Raw genomic sequence first — 23,067 nt, forward strand, 5'->3', positions numbered from 1 at the left:
TTTATGAATCTCCTTACAATGTCGCCCCCTCTGGGATAGGGAGAGACTCTTTTAATACCAATAAAACAGGAGAATTGGTGCTTAAAGATAAATGCAGGGCCTGTATGAATGTAAGTTTTTAATTAGAAATCTTTTTTTTGTCTCTTTATCTTCCAAAATGCATTTCATTTTATATCTTTTTAGTTTAAGCGTTTTCTTTGTGTGTATTATCATTGGGTGCTTAAATAAATAAATAAATAAAAAAGTTCTTTCTTATAAAGATATATTAATAAGAATTACAGCCATATGTTAATAAGAATTAATAAACTCGCTAGTGTGGAACTGAGAAAAATGACTTTAAAGTTTTTTAGATGTCCATCCAATTGAATTATAGTTGGGACACTAGGAATCTGGCAATTAGATGTTTTAGTAATGAAACTTCTCTACATAAAAAAATCTGGACTTTTTGACTTTTGACCTCCATTTAAAATGTCTGCACTCTGCCTTTGTACTGGCTGCAAAAAGGCAAAAGGCATTAACTTCCACATTATCAATATTTGGTTGCTGATCACTATTCACAATATCACTAACACATTTCTCATGATTTACAATAGGGCTTTGACTCCGAACTTTGTTATTCGAATATAATTCGAATATGTAAAAAATATAATGATATTCGAACGAATAAGGCAGCCCTTAATATTCTAACCTGTTATGGGCGTTATTTTTTGTTAATGTGGTTATTTTCGTGTGGTGATCACAAATTTGAAAGTAATGTACAGTATTTCAATGGGAAGTATATTTCGTGATCACAGAGCGATTACGGTAGTGAGTAGTATTGCTACTACACACTGTTGGGCATAATAAAAAGCACTCTCATCTTTAGTGTGCTTTGTCATAATACTAAAATAGTTCAAATTGTAGAAAATTTTTCAGATGGTTCACATGCACAGAAATATTTGCGGATACACACACATGCTGTTGAAACATTTTTATTTTTTATTTTTCACCAAACAAGTCAGTGCAACATATGCACAGCAGATATATTTACATTGGACTGAACAAAAATATGCTCACAAAAGAACAGTAAACTGAAAAAGAAAATGAAAAAATATATAGAAAAAAAGAGGCATCATAATTCTTACTTCCTGATTAAAGTGGTACCAATTAACCATTGAGGTTTTTGGCCAGGTGGCATATATATTGGTCAATTAGCTCATGTAGTGTCATTTTGAATGGCAGTGTTTTGAAGTGGAAAATATGTGACTTTATGTCAGATAGTTGTGTCTTATGCAGAGAACAGTGTTCAGTGTGTTTAAAAAGTGCCACTCTGAATTGCAAAATGTGTGTAAAGCAGAAAATGTGTTTAGACTTTTGGAGACTTGAGAAGAGGTTTTGCTCTCTGTGTGTCAGTTTAAATAATTGTGCTATGCATGTCATTTTAGTGTGTTAGCAATTGGAAAAAAAACTGTAATCAATAGTATCACGTCTCAGCCAGATGTCGCCCTCACTTGACTCTGAAAGCACCACCATGATCCTATTGGCTGTGTTTTCAGAAGCAAAACCATATCTGATATTTCATTTAAATATGACTGTGAATTAGAATTTTGTATTCAAATGAATCCCAATTGATAGAACAGTGACATCCAGTCGATTATTGTACAGTTTAAGACAGCCAGCAGTCAACAACAAAAAGTATGTCCTGTATTTTTCTTCACTGTCAGCCCAGTCCAGGCTACTGAAATATGAATACAATAACAGCTTGCAGTTTCCCAGACAACATATGAGTAGGCCTTTACAATACAGCCACAGAAGACCAAGCTGAGCTGAAAATGAGCTAGGAGGAGTAGCCTAGGATAGGATATCATTTTTTTTAAATAATTTAAATAGCCTAACGTTATACAATCAGTATTCACACTCCGATACAGTAGGTGGCGGTATCGGTATGCTCTCTTCTTACTTTATTTTTTATGAAGAAGAATCATTGCGGTTCAAGCAGCTGATTATCCAAACAAGTCATGGCGGAGCTAGGCGCAGAAGGATCCGCAAAACCTCTACTGACCGCGGCGGAGAAACAACTCCTCCGCCGACGACAGGAGCTCGACTACTGGAAGCAAAACGCATCGCGGATCCGCAGCCGGAACCTGGTGACCGGCCTGGCTATCGGAGCGTTTGTGGTCGGCTTGTGTATCCTTCACTGCACTTTGTGGTCAAATAGATAGATAGCTAGCTAGCATATAAGCTAACTTATTGATGTAACACATATGAACTGTGTCCTTCATTCAGCGGCTAAAATGATGCAAGACAAATGTTAAAATGAACAATAAATTGTGTGGGCTGTAAAGTAACTTAGTCTCACAATGTATTAGACGTTAGTTTAGCTTTCTCTTAGCTGAACTTAAACTAGTCATGCTATGTCTGTAACGTTACTGGATGGTCAAGGGAGTTAAGAAAGCATTGATATTTCATGCTAACTTTAACTCCGTGGCGGTTCTACATTGAATTACACCCAGGGCGAGACCCCCCTTCGACCACTACCACCCACCACCCCAAAAAACCCCGCAAACAAACAAAACAAAACAAAAAAATTCGGCACAAACATGTTTGAGCCGAATTTTGTATATACTATATATAGTGTATATTTATTTATTTAAGTTCAGATAACTTATATTGTCATATTTTGTGCAGAAATGTTGGAGATAGAGATTGTGCACCTTAAAAAGTGTACGTGTTTCCTGTTGTAATTGCAATAGTTAAATAACTGGATTTTCTTAAGTGTGTTTTTCAAATGTTTTAATATAATTTTCTCTTTCACTTATGTTGTTATAATAATATATATATATATATAAAAATGTGCCAAGAATACAATCAGATATATAAAAAATGTAACAAGAACCAAAAACCGCTACTGCTTTAACGCACTCAAAAGATATAACGTTTGTGACGTACATGTATTATAGTAGTATGTAATACTGAAAAGCACCTGTTACTCGCTGAAGCAATGAAAAGGAAAAATAGAATAAAGTCCTCCAAAAAAAATAAAATTAAATGAGTTCATTCTATAACGTTACACAGGGCGGATTTGTGAGATTCTCATCAAACACTAGGAATGTAACTTTTTCTCTATCTATAATCAAGATTTTTTTCTTTTGTTATTTTTGGAATTGAGTCAATTAAATTAGAGATGCACCGATTGACCGGCCGGTGACCGGAATTGGACGATTTTCGCGTGACCGGCCATGACCGGCGACCTGCTGGTCAGTCTGACATATGCCGATTTTATGGCGGTCAAATGCACTCGGGCGCACTTACTCGGGTCCCGTGAAATTTGACAGCTACAGTTTATTGGAAAATAGCGTTGGGCACCCTGACTTTGATGAATTTAGTGTTCATCACACCCCAGATGAGACAAAAAAAAAAGAGAGAGACGCTGTATTCCTCCGACATGCTTTATTAACGTTACTGTTTAAAACGCTTTCCAGGTTAGGGGATGCATACCGCTCCAAACCAACATTAAAAACGTAGTAATCTTCCCTCAGCGTTTAGTTTTGTTACTAAACTGTGTGTAAAATGAGCGGTGATGTTAAATCATCTGTGTGACGTTTATGTTTTCGGGTAACGTTACTGTTGACGTTCAAACAGGCCTGTGTGTGTGTTTTGAGAAATATCTTTATACTGCAAGACTATATTTATTTTATTTTTATTTGTTATTTATATATATATTTTAGTGTGATATTGGATGTGAGAAGAAGGAAATGGTTCTAACATTGCACTTTAGAGTGTGAATGTCCCACACCAGGAATAATTTATATAGTTCTGTTTTATAGTGCTCAATTATCTATTCAAAAAATGTTCTATTAAAGAAAAGATAGAAATAATATTTGTATGTGCTGGAAAGTGGTTAGAAAATATGAAATAGGAATCGGCTAAAATCGGTATCGGCAGTTCAAACTCAATCAGAAACCGGAATCGGCCTAAAAGTTGAAATCGGTGCATCTCTAAATTAAATGTGCAATGTGGTCCAATCCAAACATCAAATTCACGTCTTTGCATTATAACTTTTTGTCACCAGAGGGTGCCAGAGTATAGCCCATCCCCATAATAATATACAGAGAATAATAACCCCCTTATTCTTAACAGCTGAAATTCAATTCAATTTCAATTCAATTTTATTTATAGTATCAAATCATAACACGAGTTATCTCGAGACACTTTACAGATAGAGTAGGTCGAGACCACACTCTATAAATTGAAAGTCATAACAATGTGACGTGATATCTGCCAAAGCAGTTTGATTTTGGAAGATGGTTTTACTCAATATATTTTTCTTACTGTCAACAAATCCCATGAAATGACCGAAACCAATAATGCGTTAGTCCAAACTGAAGTCCATTCTTGCCCATTGAAGACAAACTTTTTCAAACCTGGTCACAAATGTTTAGTTTAATTTCCAAAAAAGGCTCAATAATGTCTTCAAACAGCTGTGCACTTCAGGCTTTAGCAAATGTTGCATTTATCGGGGACTATTTTCAGCTGCGGTTTAATCCACATTGGGGTGCAGAGTGAACATCTGTGGCAGCGGGACGGTGTACGAGAAAATAAACCCAAGTGTTCATGGTACTGAAGGAACACTTTACACAATACTTGTTAGTAGGATCAAGTCAGTCAATTGATTTTGGTCTTTTGATGGGATTCGTCGACTATAAGTAACCCAGAAAATCACACAACATTCCTTTCAAATCAAACTCAAGAGGACATGAAAGCTGCTTTATTGTCACATGCAAAGGCCCATATCAAAATATCGTAATGTCTTAATTTCAAAAGAGAATTAGGAAGACAATTTGTTCTTTATCAGGAAACTTGAAACAGCCAGCTGTTGCACAAACTCTTGTGGCAGCCATAGAGGGAGCGATGTTTCCTGGGCGGGACTCTCACACCGCCTGACAAAAAACTGATCGCCGGTTACACCATTGGCCACCTCATCGTGACATCAAGTTGTTGTTCTCCGAAAGCTTAATCAATCTCAACTTTTCGCTGCAGTTTGTTTTCAGCTCCCCCCCCCACACGCCCCCCCCACCCGCCGCTGCCCAAACGCACTACCCTCATTCCGCCTGACGTCTGATGCAGCGTGTGTGTGAATGCAGGCAATAAAGCCTACCAAAAGAATATATATATATATATATATATATATATATATATATATATATATATATATATATATATATATATATATATATATATATGGGCTATAGTTGTGGGTCATCCTGAACAATTGCTACTAACTTGAAAATCAAACTATACTTTTTGTTTATTTCCCCTGCTAGATTATGCCGCTTATTTTGTTTTTGCACCCAATTGACTAGGTCCAGTTTGACAAATCCGGACTCGACCTGATCCGCAACGGTGATGTTGTTGATGTGATGCAAAGTAATACAAGATCCAAAGATAACCAATCTCGCGGTACTCATCTGTCCACATATCAAAACAACTGCCCAATTGTCGCTATCAGGGCTGCACGATAATGAGGAAAATAAGTAGAGATGCCCTGATATGCCGGCCGGTGACCGGAATTGGCCATTTTCACGTGCTTTGCCATGACCGGCGACCGGCAGTCAGTCTGACATATGCCGATTTCATGCTGGTCAACGCTACAATTAACTGACAAAATAAGCTATACGAGTCACAGTACTCAAGGACGCATGCACAGACACGGACGCGACAGCACAGTCTCTTCTTTTTTATTATTATTAATCCTTTCTCTCAACTTTTCCACCGTGTGTCGCGCGTACTCGCTCGCGGTGTGAAGCGCGTGTCCGTGCTATTCTCGCACATGTAGGGAACCTCGTGAATTAACCTGCAACATGTCAGCTGTTTGGAAATTCTTCAGCGTATGTGCAGAAGATAACAAGTTTGCAATATGCAACACCTAGTAGGGCGTGGAGGGACGACACCAAAGACCAAAATCAAATTTTTTTTTTTTGGGATATTGGATGTGAAAATAAGGAAATGGTTGTAACATTGCACTTTAGATGTGTGTGAATTTCCCACACCAGGAGTAATTTGTGTGTGAATTTCCCACACCAGGAGTAATTTATATAGTTCTATTTTATAGTGATCCATTATCTGTTCAAAAAATGTTTTATGTTCTGTGCAAAATGTTCTATTAAAGAAAAGATAGAAAATAAATATTTGTATGTGCTGTCAGAAAAAATCAGAATCGGCTAAAATTGGTATTGGCTGGCGTAACTCAAAGAAAATCGGAATCGGCCTAGAAAGTTGTAATCGGTGCATCTCTAAAAGTAAGTGATTTGCGAAAAACATTGTTGAGCATCGTGAAAACGATATTATTTGCGATAAATAAACGCAGGTCTGCTTTCCTGCTGCTTAAAATCACGTCGACTTCATATTTTTGCGACGACGCTTCGCCACACACATGTGGGAGACCAAAACATTGCAGAATGCCCTGCAAAAAGCCCCAATAAAAGAAAAGTCATAAAAACAGCTTGCCCTAAATCATCGAAGGTATGGGAATACGTCAAATTTAGTTCCAAATGTAAAGATGTCGTTACTTGCGCTCTTTGTCAAATGGAATTGGCATACCACACCAGCACAACAGCAATGTGGGAGCATCTGAAACAGAGGCACCCCATTGTCACTCGTGAAGGAGACATAACAACTAAGTACTGACGTTGGCTAAATTAATTTCATGTTTGCGTAGTGTGTTGTGTAGCTTTAGCTCTGCGCACTTCGGTGGTGCTAGCTAACTATCTTGGCTCTCCGTGGAGTTTGTTCGTGCTAGGTTAGTAGCTAACGTTAACGTTAGCTAGCTACTGATGCCTAGACAGCTGTCTAGCTAACGTAGTTATCATCTAATGTTGGCTTGAATGGTAGCTAGCTTACGACTAACGTTAGCTAACGTGAACGTTAGCTACTAACCTAGCACGAACAAACTGCACAGAGAGCTAAGATGCGTTGGTTTGCCTAGCACCACCAAAGTGCACACCTGCTAGATCTAGCAAACGGTAGCAAGCAGATTGCAGTAGCTTTTGTTGGGACTGTAAAACTGAAAACAGGAGTTTTATATTATGTTAAACACTCTCAGGAATATCTATACTGTGCACTATACAGTGTTTTTTTTTTTTTTGCACTACAACTTTTGAATTTTTTGAACAAGAGTTATGTTGGTACTGTAAAAGAGTAAACAGGCTGGCCTTTCATTTTGTATAAAAGTAAAATTATTTTATTTTGTGTAAAGCAGAAGATTTTTTGCTGTGCAAAACTGTTTAATAAAGTATACTATTAAGAATTTTTTGGTATTAATGTGAGATACATTATGGTTTTTATTAATCGAGCAACAGAAAAATAATCGTTATATTAATCGTCCAATTAGTCATTAGATTAGTCGACTAATCGATAAAATAATCCCCCGATTAATCGTTTGATAAATAATCGTTTACCCCCAGCCCTACTTTCCCGATGTGTTTATCGCGCCAGTAGATATTGTGATGACAAACCTATTGTATATTGTGAAGCCACAGCTGCATCCTCAGCTACCAAAATATTTTTAGGCGAAATGTCCTTTGCATATTGCATCTGCGAATCTGCAAATGTCCAGCTCAGGCACCGATGTCATCCAAGCCCTGTGCCAGTTCGTTTAAGAATATTAATGCACATTTTTATGTTTGGCTCCCCAGAAAAAAAAAATCCCAATAAGATACTGTACATGGCTGTTTTCAAAGTGTTATCGGGCTTTCCTTTGACCTACACTTGTCCAGTCAGCTACACCATCCTGTCCGTCAAACAGGAGAGAATCATGGACGAGCTGGACGAAGAAGCCAAGGTCCACATCATCAGAGGGCCGCGGACCGGCGCCAACTCCTGATTGCACCGACCATGAACCGTCCTGGACTTACCGTAGAGTTAGATGCATAGACTGTATGGTGACATCGCACTGGCATGTGATGAGGCACGTCTGCTGAGCTTCTCATACTAAAGACACATTTCCATTTGATTTCAACTTGATTTTTGTTGTTGTTGTTGGGGGATTTCCATTTGGAAACAGCTGTGGATAGTGGGGCTGGGACGATATGCGTTTGTCCTGATTCCATTCTTTCACGATACATGGGTGAAGATTTGACTTGTATTGCAATTTTCATGTGTTGCGATTCAATAGTATTGGGTGTTGCGATTTTCTTTCCCAAAACAAAAGTTGAATAATACACCTCTAGAGACAACATATCATGACACATGCTGTAATTGTTTTCTAAGAAGAATGCACGTCACTTGTCAGTCAGTTTGACATTTATTTTATTTAAAAAGAAGAGCATAACATGGATTCTCTGCGTTTTCTGCTTTCCATCAGTTCCACTGGAAATGGATATGATGTAGTCGCCGTCGGCGGTACCATATAAACAGAAAATACTTAGGTGAATCATTGGTAAAAAAGATAGATAGATAGATAGATAGATAGATAGATAGATAGATAGATAGATAGATAGATAGATAGATTGATTGTGGTGAAAAGAATGGATTTAAAAAATCGTCACGAAAAAAAATCACGATACATATGATTTTTGATTCCCCCCCCCCAGTGGATAGTATCTGATACCACCTCGTTCGACGTTCCGAGCAAGCAGAGCCGATACTAGAAGGAGTTGAAACACTGCTTGACCATTGATTGGTCAAAGAGACACGGGACATCCTGCACAAACCCCGCCATTTTTAAATAGCCAGGCTAACATCAGTAGCGACCACAATTTCTTGAGTAACTCGGGCCAAAAAAAAAAAGACAGCCTGCAAAACAAGCCGGGGTCAATTGACAAAGTGCAGACGTTCCTCTGTTTGGTTTCCGATGAAAGGATCCAGGATCTCAAAGAAAACCAAATTTGAGAAAAACACCTGGTACCAAAATTGAGCCGGGTCGAGCTGAACCGTGCTGTAGAATCGAGGCATTACATACAACCTGCCACTCCAGTTTATATAAGGGAATTACAAATGTTTTCATTGCTTCTTTTGTTGTTCTGAACTATTTTCTGGATTAATTTACTTACTTTGAATAAAGTGTAGCCTCGACATATTGTGGAAGGTCCATCATTTCCTAATAAATTCACTTTCACTTAAAAAAAAAAAAAAGTACTTTGGCACTAATTATAGCAATAGAGACATTGTTGATTTGGTCCATTTCCAATGAATTCATTGAAATGAACTGCTAGGGTAACCTAGAAAGTCGTTTCAGCACATCTGCAGAATATGCACAAATGTGAAATTTGTCTACAGGCAAGCATTTCACATATAAAGGCAATACAGTTTGTTACTTAAAAAAACATTTACAATTTACAAATCTTGCAATTCAATGGCATCTTTCATGTCCGCAGTATGCAGTACAGTATGTACCTGGTACAACAGCCTTTTACAAATATACATGGGTCAATTCTTCATTGAACAAATTGATATCTAATCCATTAAGCAGCTCTTATTAAGCCTTGTGTTGTCTTCCCCGTCAGCCATGCAACTTTTTGTTTTCCTGGGTCAAAATTTAAACCGTAAGAAGCTTTTGTTACTTTTCCTGGTGTTTTTTTGACATTTGTTCTTTTTTTTATCACGTTTTTGAAGCTTCTTCTGACATTTTTGTCACTTTTCCAGAGTTCTTTGTCGATTTTTTTTTTTTTTTTTTTTTCTTTTTTTTGCGCTTTTGACATTTTTGTTTTTGTTTTTATGACATTTTTGTCACTTTTTTCCAACGTTCTTTTATCAATTCGTTTCTTTAAATGAAAATGAAAATTGAATAAAACACCCACATTCAATGAAAGTAGTGAACTGATCATTAATTTTACTTGTGAACCATCCACGTTATTACTTTTGACAGTTTGGTTGAAAGACACCCACATTTCTGATATAGAATCGTTTTGAAAAAAATGGGTCAAATTTAATAATATATTATTATTTAAATAATATCTGATCTTCAGATTAATTCTCACCAATGGTCTCTGTTGTTGAAATAACAGCGAAATATTTGAAGCGTTACTACTTTTTGGCAGAGTATATGTGTGGTGTGATGGAATGAAGAGTAATTGTTTAAGTAGAAATGCATATTATTGTGAGAAAGTACTCACAAAAGATTTACATAAAACATTAAACTGCATTTATAGAGGAAGTAGTCTATTCTGATAGATATTTCCTACCTGAAAGAATTACCTACCAGACTTGAAATTAAATGTATATGGCCATATGTCAAAGAATAAGTCAAGGTGAGTGTGTGACTAAAAAGACATTTGTTAATCAAATACAAAGTTTTTTCCTGTTACTGAGGTGTGGAGGCATTTGAATGTGTGGGTGTGTTAGAACCAACATTCAAACCTGTGTTGTGGGCACATATATCGGGTACATTTTAGTTTAAAAAACTAAATTCCAGTCACTCACTAGTTGGAGAATAATAAAATGGAATACATAATATGAATATTAAATAATAACAGAATAACTTTAATGCAAAAACCAGTGAGTACAGAGGATATAAACAAAAAAAATCCAAAGCTCAGTAAGTTATATTTTTCATTTGTAATAGTGGCCTGAGTTCTTGTTTTTGCCCAGTGCTTTAAGAGACTGTTCAAAGGCTTAGCCTGGCCTAGCATACTGCACAATAAAACAATTTAACAGTTTCATACTGCATACTGCTGATGAACACAGTATACAGTAGCTACTGCATACTGCAGTCATCTTCAATTTCGAAAGCGGCCAATGTAATAGGGAATATTTTAAAACTGGTAATTTCCTGCGTTCTGGTGAACTTTATGCACCAGTTTCTGCATCCGTTTATGGTGAAAGTGTCTTAATTTATATAAAGGAAAAACAGGTGACAAATTAAAAATATACAGTATGGGATACAATGCAGTATGGCTATCAGGCATTGTGTATACCTTTTTAAATATTTATTCTCCTGTAGATCAACTTTTCTCATTTAATGCTATACCTGATGAGTCAACCAACATGTAGGCATTATTTCCTCTTCCTTTTCTTTTGTTAATTTGTTGTTTAAATGTGCATGCGATACCTGTTCAACTCAATGATGCATTAATTCATTTTAATTAATTTACCTTGACCTTGATCCTGGACACTGCAACAGCCCATATGTGTTTCTGCAAAAATGTCTGCTCATGTTTAAAACTTTCTGCACAATCAAAATATGACTCATCCCATCTGTGATATCTGAGAGTTGGAGATAGTTGCAATATTTTGAGAGAGAAAGTTGTAATATTACGAGACTGAAGTGGTAATTTAACACGTTAACATCCACCGGGTCGCCGGGTTTTCTCCGGTAAAATCTCTACCGGTCCAATCAGCGAACAGAGGGAGTGGCTGAGAACCATGACGTTGAGGTCGTGCGCTAGTTTGAGTTGTAGTTCCGTAATGACGGCGGAGAAAGATGCGAGCGAAGCTATTCGCTCCATTGTGGCAACGCTGCCGAATATCCAGAAGTTAAAGCCAGGCTAGTAAAATTATAGATATGACAGAAAATACAGAAAAGCATAATAGGTCTCCTTTAATGAAAATGTTGCAAACAGTAACATCTAACTACAACAATGACTTCATTATATATTTGAACTTATTTGGAGAATAGGCAACTTTGATGACTGGGGTGGAGAATTAAATCAAATAAGATAAAAAAAGATTAGACTAACAAATTCTAGTTTCCATGGCCTCCACCTCTACTTAACCTTTCCCTCTCTCTCTCTGTGTGTGTGTGTTGTGTGTGTGTGTGTGTGTGGCTGTGATTACTCAAGCAGAGTCAGGTGTGTCAGTCCTGAGTGGAGCTTCACCAGCTGACTCCCATTCTAAAATCAAGCCTTCTTTTCTCCTTGTTTGCAGATGATGGAACAATTTGGAGGGAAAAAAAAGGGTAGAAACACATAACAAAGGAATTACAAGCGGCGTTAAATAAAATAATGGACTGAGGAAGAAAGTGGGGATTTTAAGATATCAACAGAAAAACATGTATTTGATTCGTGCTACAAGACAGGCCTGCTTGGTTCTTTCGCAAAATCATTGCCAAGATTTACAAACTATACGTTTGAGGCATTTGCTCTCTAACTTGGACATTTTGGGAACGATTGAGATTGCTAAGCAAGAAGTACACATGGCGAGACACTGCTAAGAGCTAATTATGTTTAACCATATATCCAGCTGATTTAAATAGCTCACGTTGCTGTAATGTGTGAACAGGTAACTTCATTTCATTTTCTTTTGCGAGGTGCAAATGTTCAACCAAAACAAGTTCCTTCCAGAGACTATTTTGTAGAGCCGCCGTCACTGCGATCGGAACTTGACGCCGCCCAAGACGATTGTGATTGGTTTAAAGAAATTCAAAACAACCCTATTCTGCAATCCTACAATTGCTGGCTTTGCACTGTTGTAAGATGTGGCAAATGGAGACAGACAGCAAGAAAACTGGCTGGCAAACAAGGATGAGTGGCTTACAAGCCGGTACAGACTGCCCGGAGCCCTTATGTTTTCTCACCTTGCAGTTTTTCCTGGATTAGGGTGGCACCTAAATCATGGTTTCAGCTGTCGCTGTGGTCCTTCTAGGCATCCTGCTATGCCCTGCTACACCCTGCTATGCCCTGCAGTGCCCTGCCATGCCCTACCTTGCCGCGCAGTGCCCTGCTACGTCCTGCTACATCCTGCTACATCCTGCTACGCCCTCCAGTGCCCTGTTACATCATGCTACTACATGAACTACTACAACTACTATTTCTAGTCATAGTTCTATTATCTTTATTGTCACTATAGTTCATCTTACCCCCTTACCCCGGCACCGTCTGACAACCGCCCACCAAGAGCCTGAGTCTGTCCAAGGAAGTTTTACTCACCACTGTCGCACTAAATGCTTGCTCTTGTGGGAATTATTGGGTCTTTGTAAATTATAGAGTGTAGTCTAGACCTACTCTATCTGTAAAGTATCTTGAGATAACTCTTGTTATGATTTGATACTATAAATAGAGTTTAATTTAATTGTGTTGTTTTGGGCCCATCGTTACAGAGAGAAGCACTCGGGAGGAACCACGCTGTGCCTTTCCCACTTCAAGGGCAATCGGCTCCGGTGATCCCTTTCTCACCCGTTGCAAAAACACTGTTTTCATGTAGCGCTAGGCGCATTTTTTTTGCATCAATTTTAATATTGGACCATTTCTATTTCTTTTTTGGCCACGGTCCGAAACGTCTGAGGCTGTAACATTAACTGCATCTGCAAAATGTTGCCACTCTACACCTTTGTTGGCATCAGTAATGCCCACACTGTGCCCTCAATCTTTTCCTCTTTTCCACCGCTCTAACAAGAACTACAACTTCAGGTTGAGGGAAATTCCGTTTGTTTTCCTCTCGATCTGCTCATTTTGTCGGTGTAAATGAATATTAATCAGGGGCGTTTTACTGAATATTTATAAGTAGTCACTCATTGCCAGACTTTCTTCCACAGCACTGCGGAGGAGGGTCTGGCTAGTCCACACAGCATTCTGGGATGGGAGAAAAACGTGCTCTGGTTTATTGGCATTTCTTTAAACCAATCACAATCGTCTGGGCGGTGTTAAACACTGAGCGGAGCAACGGTGCCTCTGCAAAATAGCCTCTGGAAGGATCTTGTTTTGGTGGAACGTGTACGTTCAAAAGTTGTTTTAGTCGTGCAACAGAAAACTCCGATTGGACAGATAGTCTAGCTAGCTGTCTGGATTTACCCTGCAGAGATCTGAGGAGCAGTTAACCATAGTCCTCAGAAATCCACCGGAGTTTAGAACGGCTACACAAAGGAAGAGGAAGGGGACGGACATCCGGCCGAAATGAAAGACATCCGACGGAATTTCCAGCGGCAACGGAGCTATCCCGGAAGAGGAACGTCATGGATATAGACTAATTTATAGGCAACTATGGGCGTGACATGAAGCCGCAAAAGCTGCGCCACATTTAGAGACGCTTGTGATTTATAAAAGGAAACCGGCGTAGGACGTGCGTGCGCACAGTTTTATAAATCAAAATATTTCTGTGCGTACGCACGTCCTCTGTTTCGTCCGTATGTCACTTTGGACGCAAATCTGCTGTTTTAGAAATGAAAAATAGAAACGATTCCATTGGTTTCCAAGTGTGCTCTATAATAACAAATAACATAATGTAAGGCCTACAAGGACTAAGGACCAAACACCAGGATATGCTAAGCTCTGCTTTGCATGGATGCTGGAACTCAGCTGGGAGACAGGAAGAGACGGAGAGGATGTCGTGCAACCTTGTGAATGTCATGGGTGGCAGGATTTCTCTGCAAATCAACTAGGTTTTGCACATGGCTCTGATTGGTCTAGTCGGAGTCTATCTGGGCTGTGATTGGTGCAGTCAGTCTGTGAAATGAGTATTTAATGGACTCGACTGTGAAACATCAGTACCTGAAAACCCAGAGATTCAAAGGGATAACATGATGAGGAAAATCTGCATTCTAGTGGCCCTGTTGCTGCTCTTTCCTGCTCCTGGGGTGTCAAACCTGAGACCTAGCATGATTATACAAACTAGTTTCAGCAGTTTCTCGTTGCCCTGGAAACCGGCACAGGCCTTCTGCAGAGGAAAAAACTTAGACCTGGTCACCATCAGCAGTGCAAAAGAGAATCAGAACTTTGTCAATGGCCAGGGATGGATCGGTCTATACCGAGAGAATTCAACCTCTAAGTGGAAATGGTCCAGAGGAGACGTGAGAGCCGACTACACCAACTGGAACACCAGTAAGCAGGGCTAGAATGTAATAGGGGTGGGGACTAAAATCCTATGTAGCGTGATTCTTTTGTGACCATTTTAGAACTGATTCTTTTTTCCTAGAATCTGGATTTTTTTTCTTCTTTTTTAAACCAATGATTGACCTAAATATTTTCTGTTTATATGGTACCGCCGTCAGCGACTATATCATGTCCGTTTCCAGCTAAACGGAGCAAAAGCAAAAAATGTACATTCTGACTGATTTGCAGATGAACCAAAATATGGTGAGAACTGTGCTTTTAAGCACAACGGTGTACCACTATGGGAGAGCGATCGCTGTGAAAGCAGCCACAGTGTGATGTGCGTTGATGAGACGCTGGTTCTGGTGAAGGAGAACAAGACGTGGGAGCAGGCATTAAACCACTGCAGGACTCTGGAGGCGGTGGACTCGAGTAATCCAGCCACTGCTTACCAGAACTACCGCTATGACCTGGCCACCCTGCTCACTTCAGATGACCACGTCTACGCACGAGAGAAGGCACAAGATGCTACCACTAATGAGGTAGGGCAGTTTTCCAGATAAACGCTCCCAGATGTCGTTTGTACAAGCAAAAGTTACGACCTATATTTACGGTTCTAGTGACAGCTCCCTCTAGTGGTAATTATGACGGGAGCAAAGCAGGAAATAATGCAATGAACTAAAGAGCGCCAAAATGTCCACATAATGAGGTAGGTTGGGGTGGTGGATGGTTCAAACAAACACAGGACTGGGTTTGAATCCTGATTGAAAGTTAAAGTAAACGGCAAATAAAAAAAATTAAAAATAATTCAGTTAGCCAAAGTCATGTGCATAACAATCAGGAAGTGAAGTAAGGTTTGATTTGAACCCAAACCACAATCTTTTTCTAATCTTAACTAGGTTAACTAGTTTTGGTGCATAAGCATAACCAAACGGCAACCGTGGCAAGTTTTATTTTAACTTTACAAACATCACGTTCAGCGTCACGTGTAACCTGAAGTGAAGTAACGTCTAATTTAAACCCAAACCACAACCTTTTTTTAACTTAACTAAGTGATTTTGGTGCCTAAACATAACCAAACTGCGACCAATTTTTAACTTAAAGAGGCGCTATGCAGTTTTGGCCATTTCTTCGTGGTTTTCTCGCTTTTTGCTGGCAGGTTTCTCTATAGAGCTCCCCCTACAGCTTCAGAATAGATATTTGGCAGCTCCTATGTTTACTCATGTCTGACTCCTCGCTCGGTCAGTCTGCCGTTTCCTCTTTCTCTGTTCCTCCGACAATGCTTTCCTAGCTTTCTGCTTCTTTTTTGCCGGCTCAGCCATGACGATAATGTGAAAAACTCCATCGCTACCAGCCGGTTCCTGAATGGGGGCGTGTATGTGTGCAGTGCCATGAAGCAGTTTGTTACATGGCGAGACCTGATAGCACGTGATCCTTCCTGACGCTGAGGCCACTGGCTCGCCGGCCGAAAGTTGCAAGGGTGTTTTTTCTGCTCACTGGCGATAGGGGGGAGCAAGACGACCACCATTCAACCCAAAAAAAGTAATTCCATTGGCTCCGAAGCTGTTCAGTTAAGGTAAATTAAGCTAAAAAAAAAACTGCATAGTTCCCCTTTAACTAAGTAATTTTGGTGCCTAAACATAACCAAACTGCGACCATTTCACAACGTCAAAGACGTGTTTAAATTTGCGACCTTTACGTCTAAAACCACGCCCAACGTTCTCTGGTTTAAATATACAATAGTATTCTCGCCCCCGCTAGGGGCACTATTATATAAAAACCCTCCTGCGGGTCGCATTAGGGGGCAGGGAACAAACGACCCATATCATTGTATGGTTTGGAGGACCTGTTGTGCATTTGTGTTATTGAGCAACTCCTCCTCTGTGTTTACACCCCTCTGCTAACTGTTGCTAGGTGTGGACGGGCCTGCGTTACCTGGCTGGTCAGTGGCTGTGGGTGGGAGGAGAACAAGTGCAGTACCAGGATATTAAAAGTTGCCAGACTCTGACAAGCTGTGGCATCCTAGTGAAGAACGGCATCACACAGTTTGAGACCATGGACTGCATGTGGAAAAGGAACTTCCTCTGTTACAAGAAGCGTTGAACATAACATAACCATGAATGTCATTCTTTAAGAAAGTCTACTTCTTCCTTCCCAGTTCATGTTTTAATTTTGTGATTACTGTAAGATTTCATAACAACATCATCTTTTATTAGGTCCAAAAGGTCAGGGTTAGGGTTTCAGAAATCATGTCATCTGTAAAAGAAGAAAAAAAGAAAAGAAAATTAAGAATGTATAAGTTTTTATATATTTAGAATGGGACATATATTTATATTCCATTTTATTCTCCCCATGAGTTTGCTATGTTTACTTTTTGTACTGCACGTGGAACAAAGACATTACAGCTGTAACTAAATAAAATGAAATACAATACATACAAGTCACGCTGTGACATTATATTTCAATTTATATATTTAAAATGTAAGTATAGTTTCATAAATATTCCATACCGCATGAAATCATTTTGTTAGTAAGCATTTTATGTACCTAAATCTAAATTGGTCCTACATGATCAACCTTCCCATTGTGTCAGAGCTGTGTGACTTGTAGTTTTTTAGGGCATGTGGAACCATATGGTAATGTTCCAACATGGCCGCCAGGGGGTGCTATGATGCTTAGAGACGCACTTTACTTGGTTCAGACTGCTAACTCCTCCATGGAGATTTCATCACCTGCAGCTTCGAGACACTACTTTTCTGTTTGCCTGCAGGGAATGAAATCCCCTCAGATCGCTGCAGAACATGCTGGACTTAACCTTTAACCACCATGTGTTATTACTGGGAGGAGAGAAAATATGTGTAGTTTTTTGCTATGTGTGCGTGTATACAATGCAGGGGTGGGTTTCAAAACCTTTGACTGGTGTCAGACTGGGGCTCAATTTGGAGAAGGGACCTCATGCAGTGAAAATGCATTCAGACTTACATTCAACAAATAATAACTTAACAACATTTTAAACTTTCTTTCGTCATTTGTCTTTGCAGTCATGTTGCTTCCTTTTGTAGTCGTTTTACAGCATGTCTCTTTGTAGTTTGTTTGTCTTTGTAATTGTTTTATTTCTCTCTAATTTTAACGTCTCCTTTTTTAGTCATTTTACATCTCTTTGTAGTCCTTTTATGTCTCATTGTAGTCGTTTTCGTTCTCTTTGTGGTCATTTGTGTCTCTTTATGGTCATTTTTTCGTCTCTTTGTAGTTGTTTTGTTTCTCTTTGTAGTCACTTTTTTTTCTTTGTAGTCGTTTTGCATCTCTGTGATATTTTTGTTTCTATTTGTCGTCATTTTGTGTCTCTTGTGGTCGTTTTGGTTCTCTTCTTACTCATTTTGCGTATCTTTGTAGTCATTTTGCGTCTTTGTGATATTTTAGTTTATCTTTGTAGTCATGTTTCTCTTTGTGGTCATTTTGTTTCTCTTTGTAGTCATGTTGTTTCATTTTGTTTCTCTTTGTAGTCATTATGCATCTTTGTGATATTTTAGTTTCTCTTTGTAGTCATGTTGTTTCTCTTTGTAGTCATGTTTCTCTTTGTAGTCATTTTGTTTCATTTTGTTTCTCTTCGTAGTCATGTTGTTTTTCTTTGTAGTCATGTTGTTTCTCTTTGTAGTCATTTTGCGTCTTTGTAATATTTTTGTTTCTCTTTGTAGTCAATTTGTTTCTCTTTGTAGTCATTTTGTGTCTCTTTGTAGATATTTTGCGTCTCTTTGTAATTGTTTGATTGACTTTCCAACAACACATTTTAATGCAGAGGTTTTGATACTAATAAGCCAAGTACCTATGACCTTCTGACTCTGGTTGGGGCCTTTAGGACCTGTGGCCATCCCTCTGGGCCTGACTCGTGCCTGAATCTGTGTTTGGGTATATAGCCATCTGGGGATTTTCCCACAAATCTCTGGAGATAAGTGTGCTTTTTTACCACATCTGAATTGAGCCCTATATCCACAATAGTATTACCTGGAGACCTCTAATAATTCGTAAATTGGCATTGTGATGATTTCGGGTCATATTGGCTGGTGTTGGCAATTATAAAGGAAAGTTTAGACAGAGCCTTGACATAATCATCATATCTGCGGGATAATGTCAGAAAATTCAAGTAAAATACAGACTTTGCTTACCCCGTGCAGGTAATTTCTTAACCATATGAAGTCCTGGTAATACTAGACCCATGAGTAGATCTTTAGAGCACAGTTAGATAGTTAAATTACATATACACAAGAACACAACCTGAAAATTAATTCACCCAAAACAACCATCCATCACACACAGCCACAGTAATTTAAACAATCACTGATATGTAAATAACATTAGAAAATATACTATCTACTAAGTTGTGTTGCAGCTCATTCCATTATTCTACCAATGTTCCCCAGTTCAGTGTTAAGACACATTTAAAGCCAACATATCCTGTGATCTGGTGTCATGGTAATCAGCTCTGAACTTAACTAAAGATGTTATTTCAGCGTCTTAGATAGCAAGGTCTTATAAATGAAGACATGGGTATAACCATGCCTTGTAGATGCCAATGATGACCATCCAAACCTTTTCATACAACTCAATGGTAAGTGTGATGGCTGTCTTGTATAATGACTCGAATGGCACCGTATGGTGGATTGTATAATGTGTTTTCAAAGGAGAAACAAAGCTCTGCTTCGATTTAAGAATCCATTTTGAATTCTGAGCAAGACGTTGAACTTGAGTTTTGTGGGCCAATCTATTGTCTAACTAAATTCCTAAGTATTTATAATGCTGTACTGTATCAATAAGGTCTCCATTTAGAGCATGGATAGGATTAATGGTCCGCACTCTTCTGAAGTGCAAGTGGGGAAAAGAGAGTAAAATACATGATCCTGAAAAGCAACTAAGAAACTGTGTGTACGTGCATTTGCCTACTTTGGTTTGGATGTAGAATAAAGCTAGAAATACATAGTTAAGAGTTAAAACTCAGCCATATGCGGAAAACCACGATACCTAAAGTAGACTTCCCTGTGGGTGTGATTACTGCAACATAGAATTACATGAGGCTGGGCTGGTGTTGGATGGCTTTAGATGGCTGAGGTCAACAACACATCCAGTTAAAACACTGCCGAGCTTCAGCCAAGTGACCCGATTGGTCAGAGTGCGTCCCACGCCATGATGGGAGCTCCCATAATGCAAGGCTAGTTTGCCAACTCTGCTGCTTTCTGCTTCACGGCTGAAGGAAACGGTACACGTGGAAAACCAATGGGTGTATTCAGTTATCCACTAGAGGGGGCTGTACATTGAGAGTGACTGAGAGAGATCCAGCTGCAAGACCCATCTTTAAAGATACACTCACTCAGAGACATGCTCACTTGACTTTGTTTAGGTCCAAAAAGCAGTGATGGAATGTAACTAAATGCATTTACTTAAGTATGTTACTTAAGTACAAATTTGAGGTACTTGTACTTTACTTGAGTCTTTTCTTTTCATGCCACTTTCTACTTCTACTCTACTTCTACACTGCTACATTTCAGAGGGAAATATTGTATTTTTTACTCTGCATTAAAGCTCTAGTGCATAACTTTATGAACGTCTGTTACACTCAAGCCATTGCCAAATTAATTAATTAAGACCATCATCTCCACACAACTATCTCTGTATTTCAAAATATGGCTATGTTCAGAAGATTGTGGCGTCCGGTGACTTTTGCATGCAGAAGCTCGAGTGAAGATAATGACCTCTTCTGAAGAGTCCATGTTTTTCTGTCCTCCTTGGCTAAAAGCAACTGCATGGAGGAGGGTTGGGGCTTGCGTCATCTGGATGCAGCAACAGTTTTGTTGTCATTACTTAGAATTCCTCATGGGGGAGACAGAAACTACGCACTATAGCTTTAATCTGACAGCTTTAGTTACTGGTTACTTCACAAATTGGGCTTTTGCACATAGTTTGTAAAATCTGATGTTTTATTATAAATGAAGCTACTGGGTGGTGAGGGCGCAGTGGATATGACACCTGCCTTTGGTGTGGGAGACCTGGGTTCGATTACCACTGTGGTACATCAACCAATGTGTCCCTGAACAAGACCCTCAACCCCTAGGTGCTCCAGAGGTGTGCGGCCTCTGACATATATAGCAATTGTAAGTCGCTTTGGATAAAAGCATCAGCTAAATGACATGTAATGAAACTAGCCAACAATATAGCGGCCTACGAGTCCATCTGAAATGATTAGACCATTAAACACACAACTGTTTGGATCCTTTACACTTTCTACGATGGGAGGATTGCGCTGCATTGAGTACTTTTACTTTTAATACTTAACGTACATTTTCCTGATGATACTTACAGACTTTTACTTTAGAAACATTTTCAATGCAGGACTTTTACTTGTAACAGAGTATTTTTTACAGTCTGGTATTAGTACTTTTACTTAAATAAAAGGATCTGAATACTTCTTCCGCCACTGCCAAACACACAATAGAAATCCCAGCTGTGAAACGTATCACAAGACATCACAACACAAATGGATTGTCATCATTTATTTTTTTAAACACTGTTCACAAAGAATAAAAGAAATGATTTTGTAGGAAACTAACATTCACACATATACAACGCAAGAATAAGAAATAAAGACAAAGAAACTACGCCAATAAAAATGGAAGGAGAACAATTTTCTTTTTAAACCTCCTGTTAAAAATGTTGCTCTGGTGATTTGCTCCACAAATATGGATGAGTGTAACTCCATTACGCTCCAAAAAGGGAACAGGAAGTAAACCAGTTCCAGATGATCTGGTCTGGGGAGTTTCATATATGACAAACCTCAGACCCATTAATAATGCTAAATTGTTTATCATTCTTGCAAAAAAGAAAGGAAGAAAAAAAGCATTATACTGTATATGTTCATTCATGACTTCACGTAAGGAAAACATCAATATAGGACTTGGCTAGAATTCATTACGGAGATATCAAAACATGTAGGTCACTAGAGGGGGATGCCCAATCTCCTCTCTTTATTTGCTAGTTATGAAAGTCATAACCAGTCAGATAAAGAATGTAGATTAACTAACTACTAGTCTAACTGCGTGTCAATCACTGCTCATGCACACGCATTCATTCTCCCTTGTGGGGGGAGGGGCTTAGGAGACTGTTTCCATTGACTCTCGTTCATTTTTTTTCCAAATTAAGGTCCCATGGACCGGAAGTAGAAGGGTGTGACTTTGGCTCTCTATAAAGTTCATAATTCAGGTTTTTTTTTTTTACTTTTACTTCTAATACGTAAGTACATTTAATATCAGAAAATTACTTTTGATACTTAAGTACAGTAAATATCAGATACGTTAAGACTTTTACTCAAGTAATATTCTAAAAGGTGACTTTAACTTCTACCAAAGTCATTTATCTGGTAAGATACTTGTACTTTTACTCAAGTATTGCTTTCAAGTACTTTATACAAGACTGGCTATCAATGCCATTTTAAAAAGCGTAGGGACACAAAGATGAGTGAAATGTGCTGGTCTGTCTTTGTTCCGGTTAATATCTAGCAGCAGAGTTTTAAACAAGCTGCAGACATGAGAGAGGCTCTTTTAGCTAATGCGACTAGAAAGGGAATTATACTGTTTAGTCAAGATGTCAAGTGACAATTTACAGGATTATAGCCAAAACAAAATAGCTTGATATTGAAATGTTCCTGAGCTAATTGAAACAAGCCTTAACAACTGATTGAGTATCAATGGTATCAATTTTCTTATCTAACTCTCTGCCAGGAAGGGAATAAGCATACAGTATTTCCTAACATGTCAAACTATTCCTTCCATTTCACTTTTTATAATAGGGAAACACCCAACTGGGCACTGCAGTCAGTGTGAAGACAAGGAAACAGTGGAGCATGTCCTGATTTCATGCAGGAAGTATATACAGGAAAGAAGGGTCATGGTTGCAGGACTACAGAAGTTAAGATGAGTCAAAGGGTCAAAGATGTGCTTGATTGTGGGGTCACTGTAACAAGGAGGGAAAATATATGTACATTTTTGAAAAACACCAGCTTAATTAAAAAGTTGTAATGGGATAAATAATAGATGACGGTAGGAGGCAGGAAAGCAACATATGAGATGCCAACTGCTGTAAAAGAAAGAAGAAGATGAAGAAAAAGCCCATGGCTGCATCTCATGTCACTTATTTGATAGCTCTTCTCCTCCTCGGTCCTCGGCTGAACCGGAAGTTGTTCGCTCCCTCCTCCGCGAAGGGCGTCTCAAAGCTCGTATTTCTGCCCCGAGCATCGAGGCAAGGATATATACGAGAGCAGCCTTCCCGGAAGCCGTGCAGCTAAAGGAGTTGCTAACTCCGC

At 38.8% G+C, this 23,067-nt stretch overlaps 2 protein-coding genes across 2 annotated transcripts; both read left to right on the forward strand.

Moving 5' to 3' along the window:
* Nucleotides 1-1,943: 1,943 nt before the first annotated feature.
* LOC120574189 (cytochrome c oxidase assembly factor 3 homolog, mitochondrial) lies at nucleotides 1,944-9,051 on the forward strand. The gene is made up of 2 exons (XM_039824411.1): nucleotides 1,944-2,166; nucleotides 7,755-9,051. The coding sequence occupies exons 1-2, from the start codon at nucleotides 1,998-2,000 to the stop codon at nucleotides 7,859-7,861; spliced, it is 276 nt and encodes a 91-aa protein (XP_039680345.1). The 5' UTR covers nucleotides 1,944-1,997; the 3' UTR covers nucleotides 7,862-9,051.
* A 4,777-nt stretch (nucleotides 9,052-13,828) lies between these two features.
* On the forward strand, nucleotides 13,829-17,157 carry LOC120574190 (lymphocyte antigen 75-like). Its single transcript, XM_039824412.1, has 3 exons — nucleotides 13,829-14,729; nucleotides 14,970-15,262; nucleotides 16,635-17,157. Exons 1-3 carry the CDS (start codon nucleotides 14,429-14,431, stop codon nucleotides 16,821-16,823), a joined length of 783 nt encoding a protein of 260 aa, XP_039680346.1. The 5' UTR covers nucleotides 13,829-14,428; the 3' UTR covers nucleotides 16,824-17,157.
* Nucleotides 17,158-23,067: the final 5,910 nt, after the last annotated feature.

This window comes from Perca fluviatilis, chromosome 15, assembly GCF_010015445.1.
Source record: "Perca fluviatilis chromosome 15, GENO_Pfluv_1.0, whole genome shotgun sequence".
Classification (NCBI taxonomy): Eukaryota; Metazoa; Chordata; class Actinopteri; order Perciformes; family Percidae; genus Perca; species Perca fluviatilis.

Excerpts from the sequence above, each read along its gene's own strand:
- LOC120574190 (XM_039824412.1), top strand. The coding sequence starts at position 14,429 with ATGATGAGGAAAATCTGCATTCTAGTGGCCCTGTTGCTGCTCTTTCCT. Across the intron at positions 14,730-14,969 it reads CTACACCAACTGGAACACCA|ATGAACCAAAATATGGTGAG; the intron begins GTAAGCAGGGCT and ends ACTGATTTGCAG. Across the intron at positions 15,263-16,634 it reads AAGATGCTACCACTAATGAG|GTGTGGACGGGCCTGCGTTA; the intron begins GTAGGGCAGTTT and ends AACTGTTGCTAG.
- LOC120574189 (XM_039824411.1), top strand. The coding sequence starts at position 1,998 with ATGGCGGAGCTAGGCGCAGAAGGATCCGCAAAACCTCTACTGACCGCG. Across the intron at positions 2,167-7,754 it reads AGCGTTTGTGGTCGGCTTGT|TCAGCTACACCATCCTGTCC; the intron begins GTATCCTTCACT and ends ACACTTGTCCAG.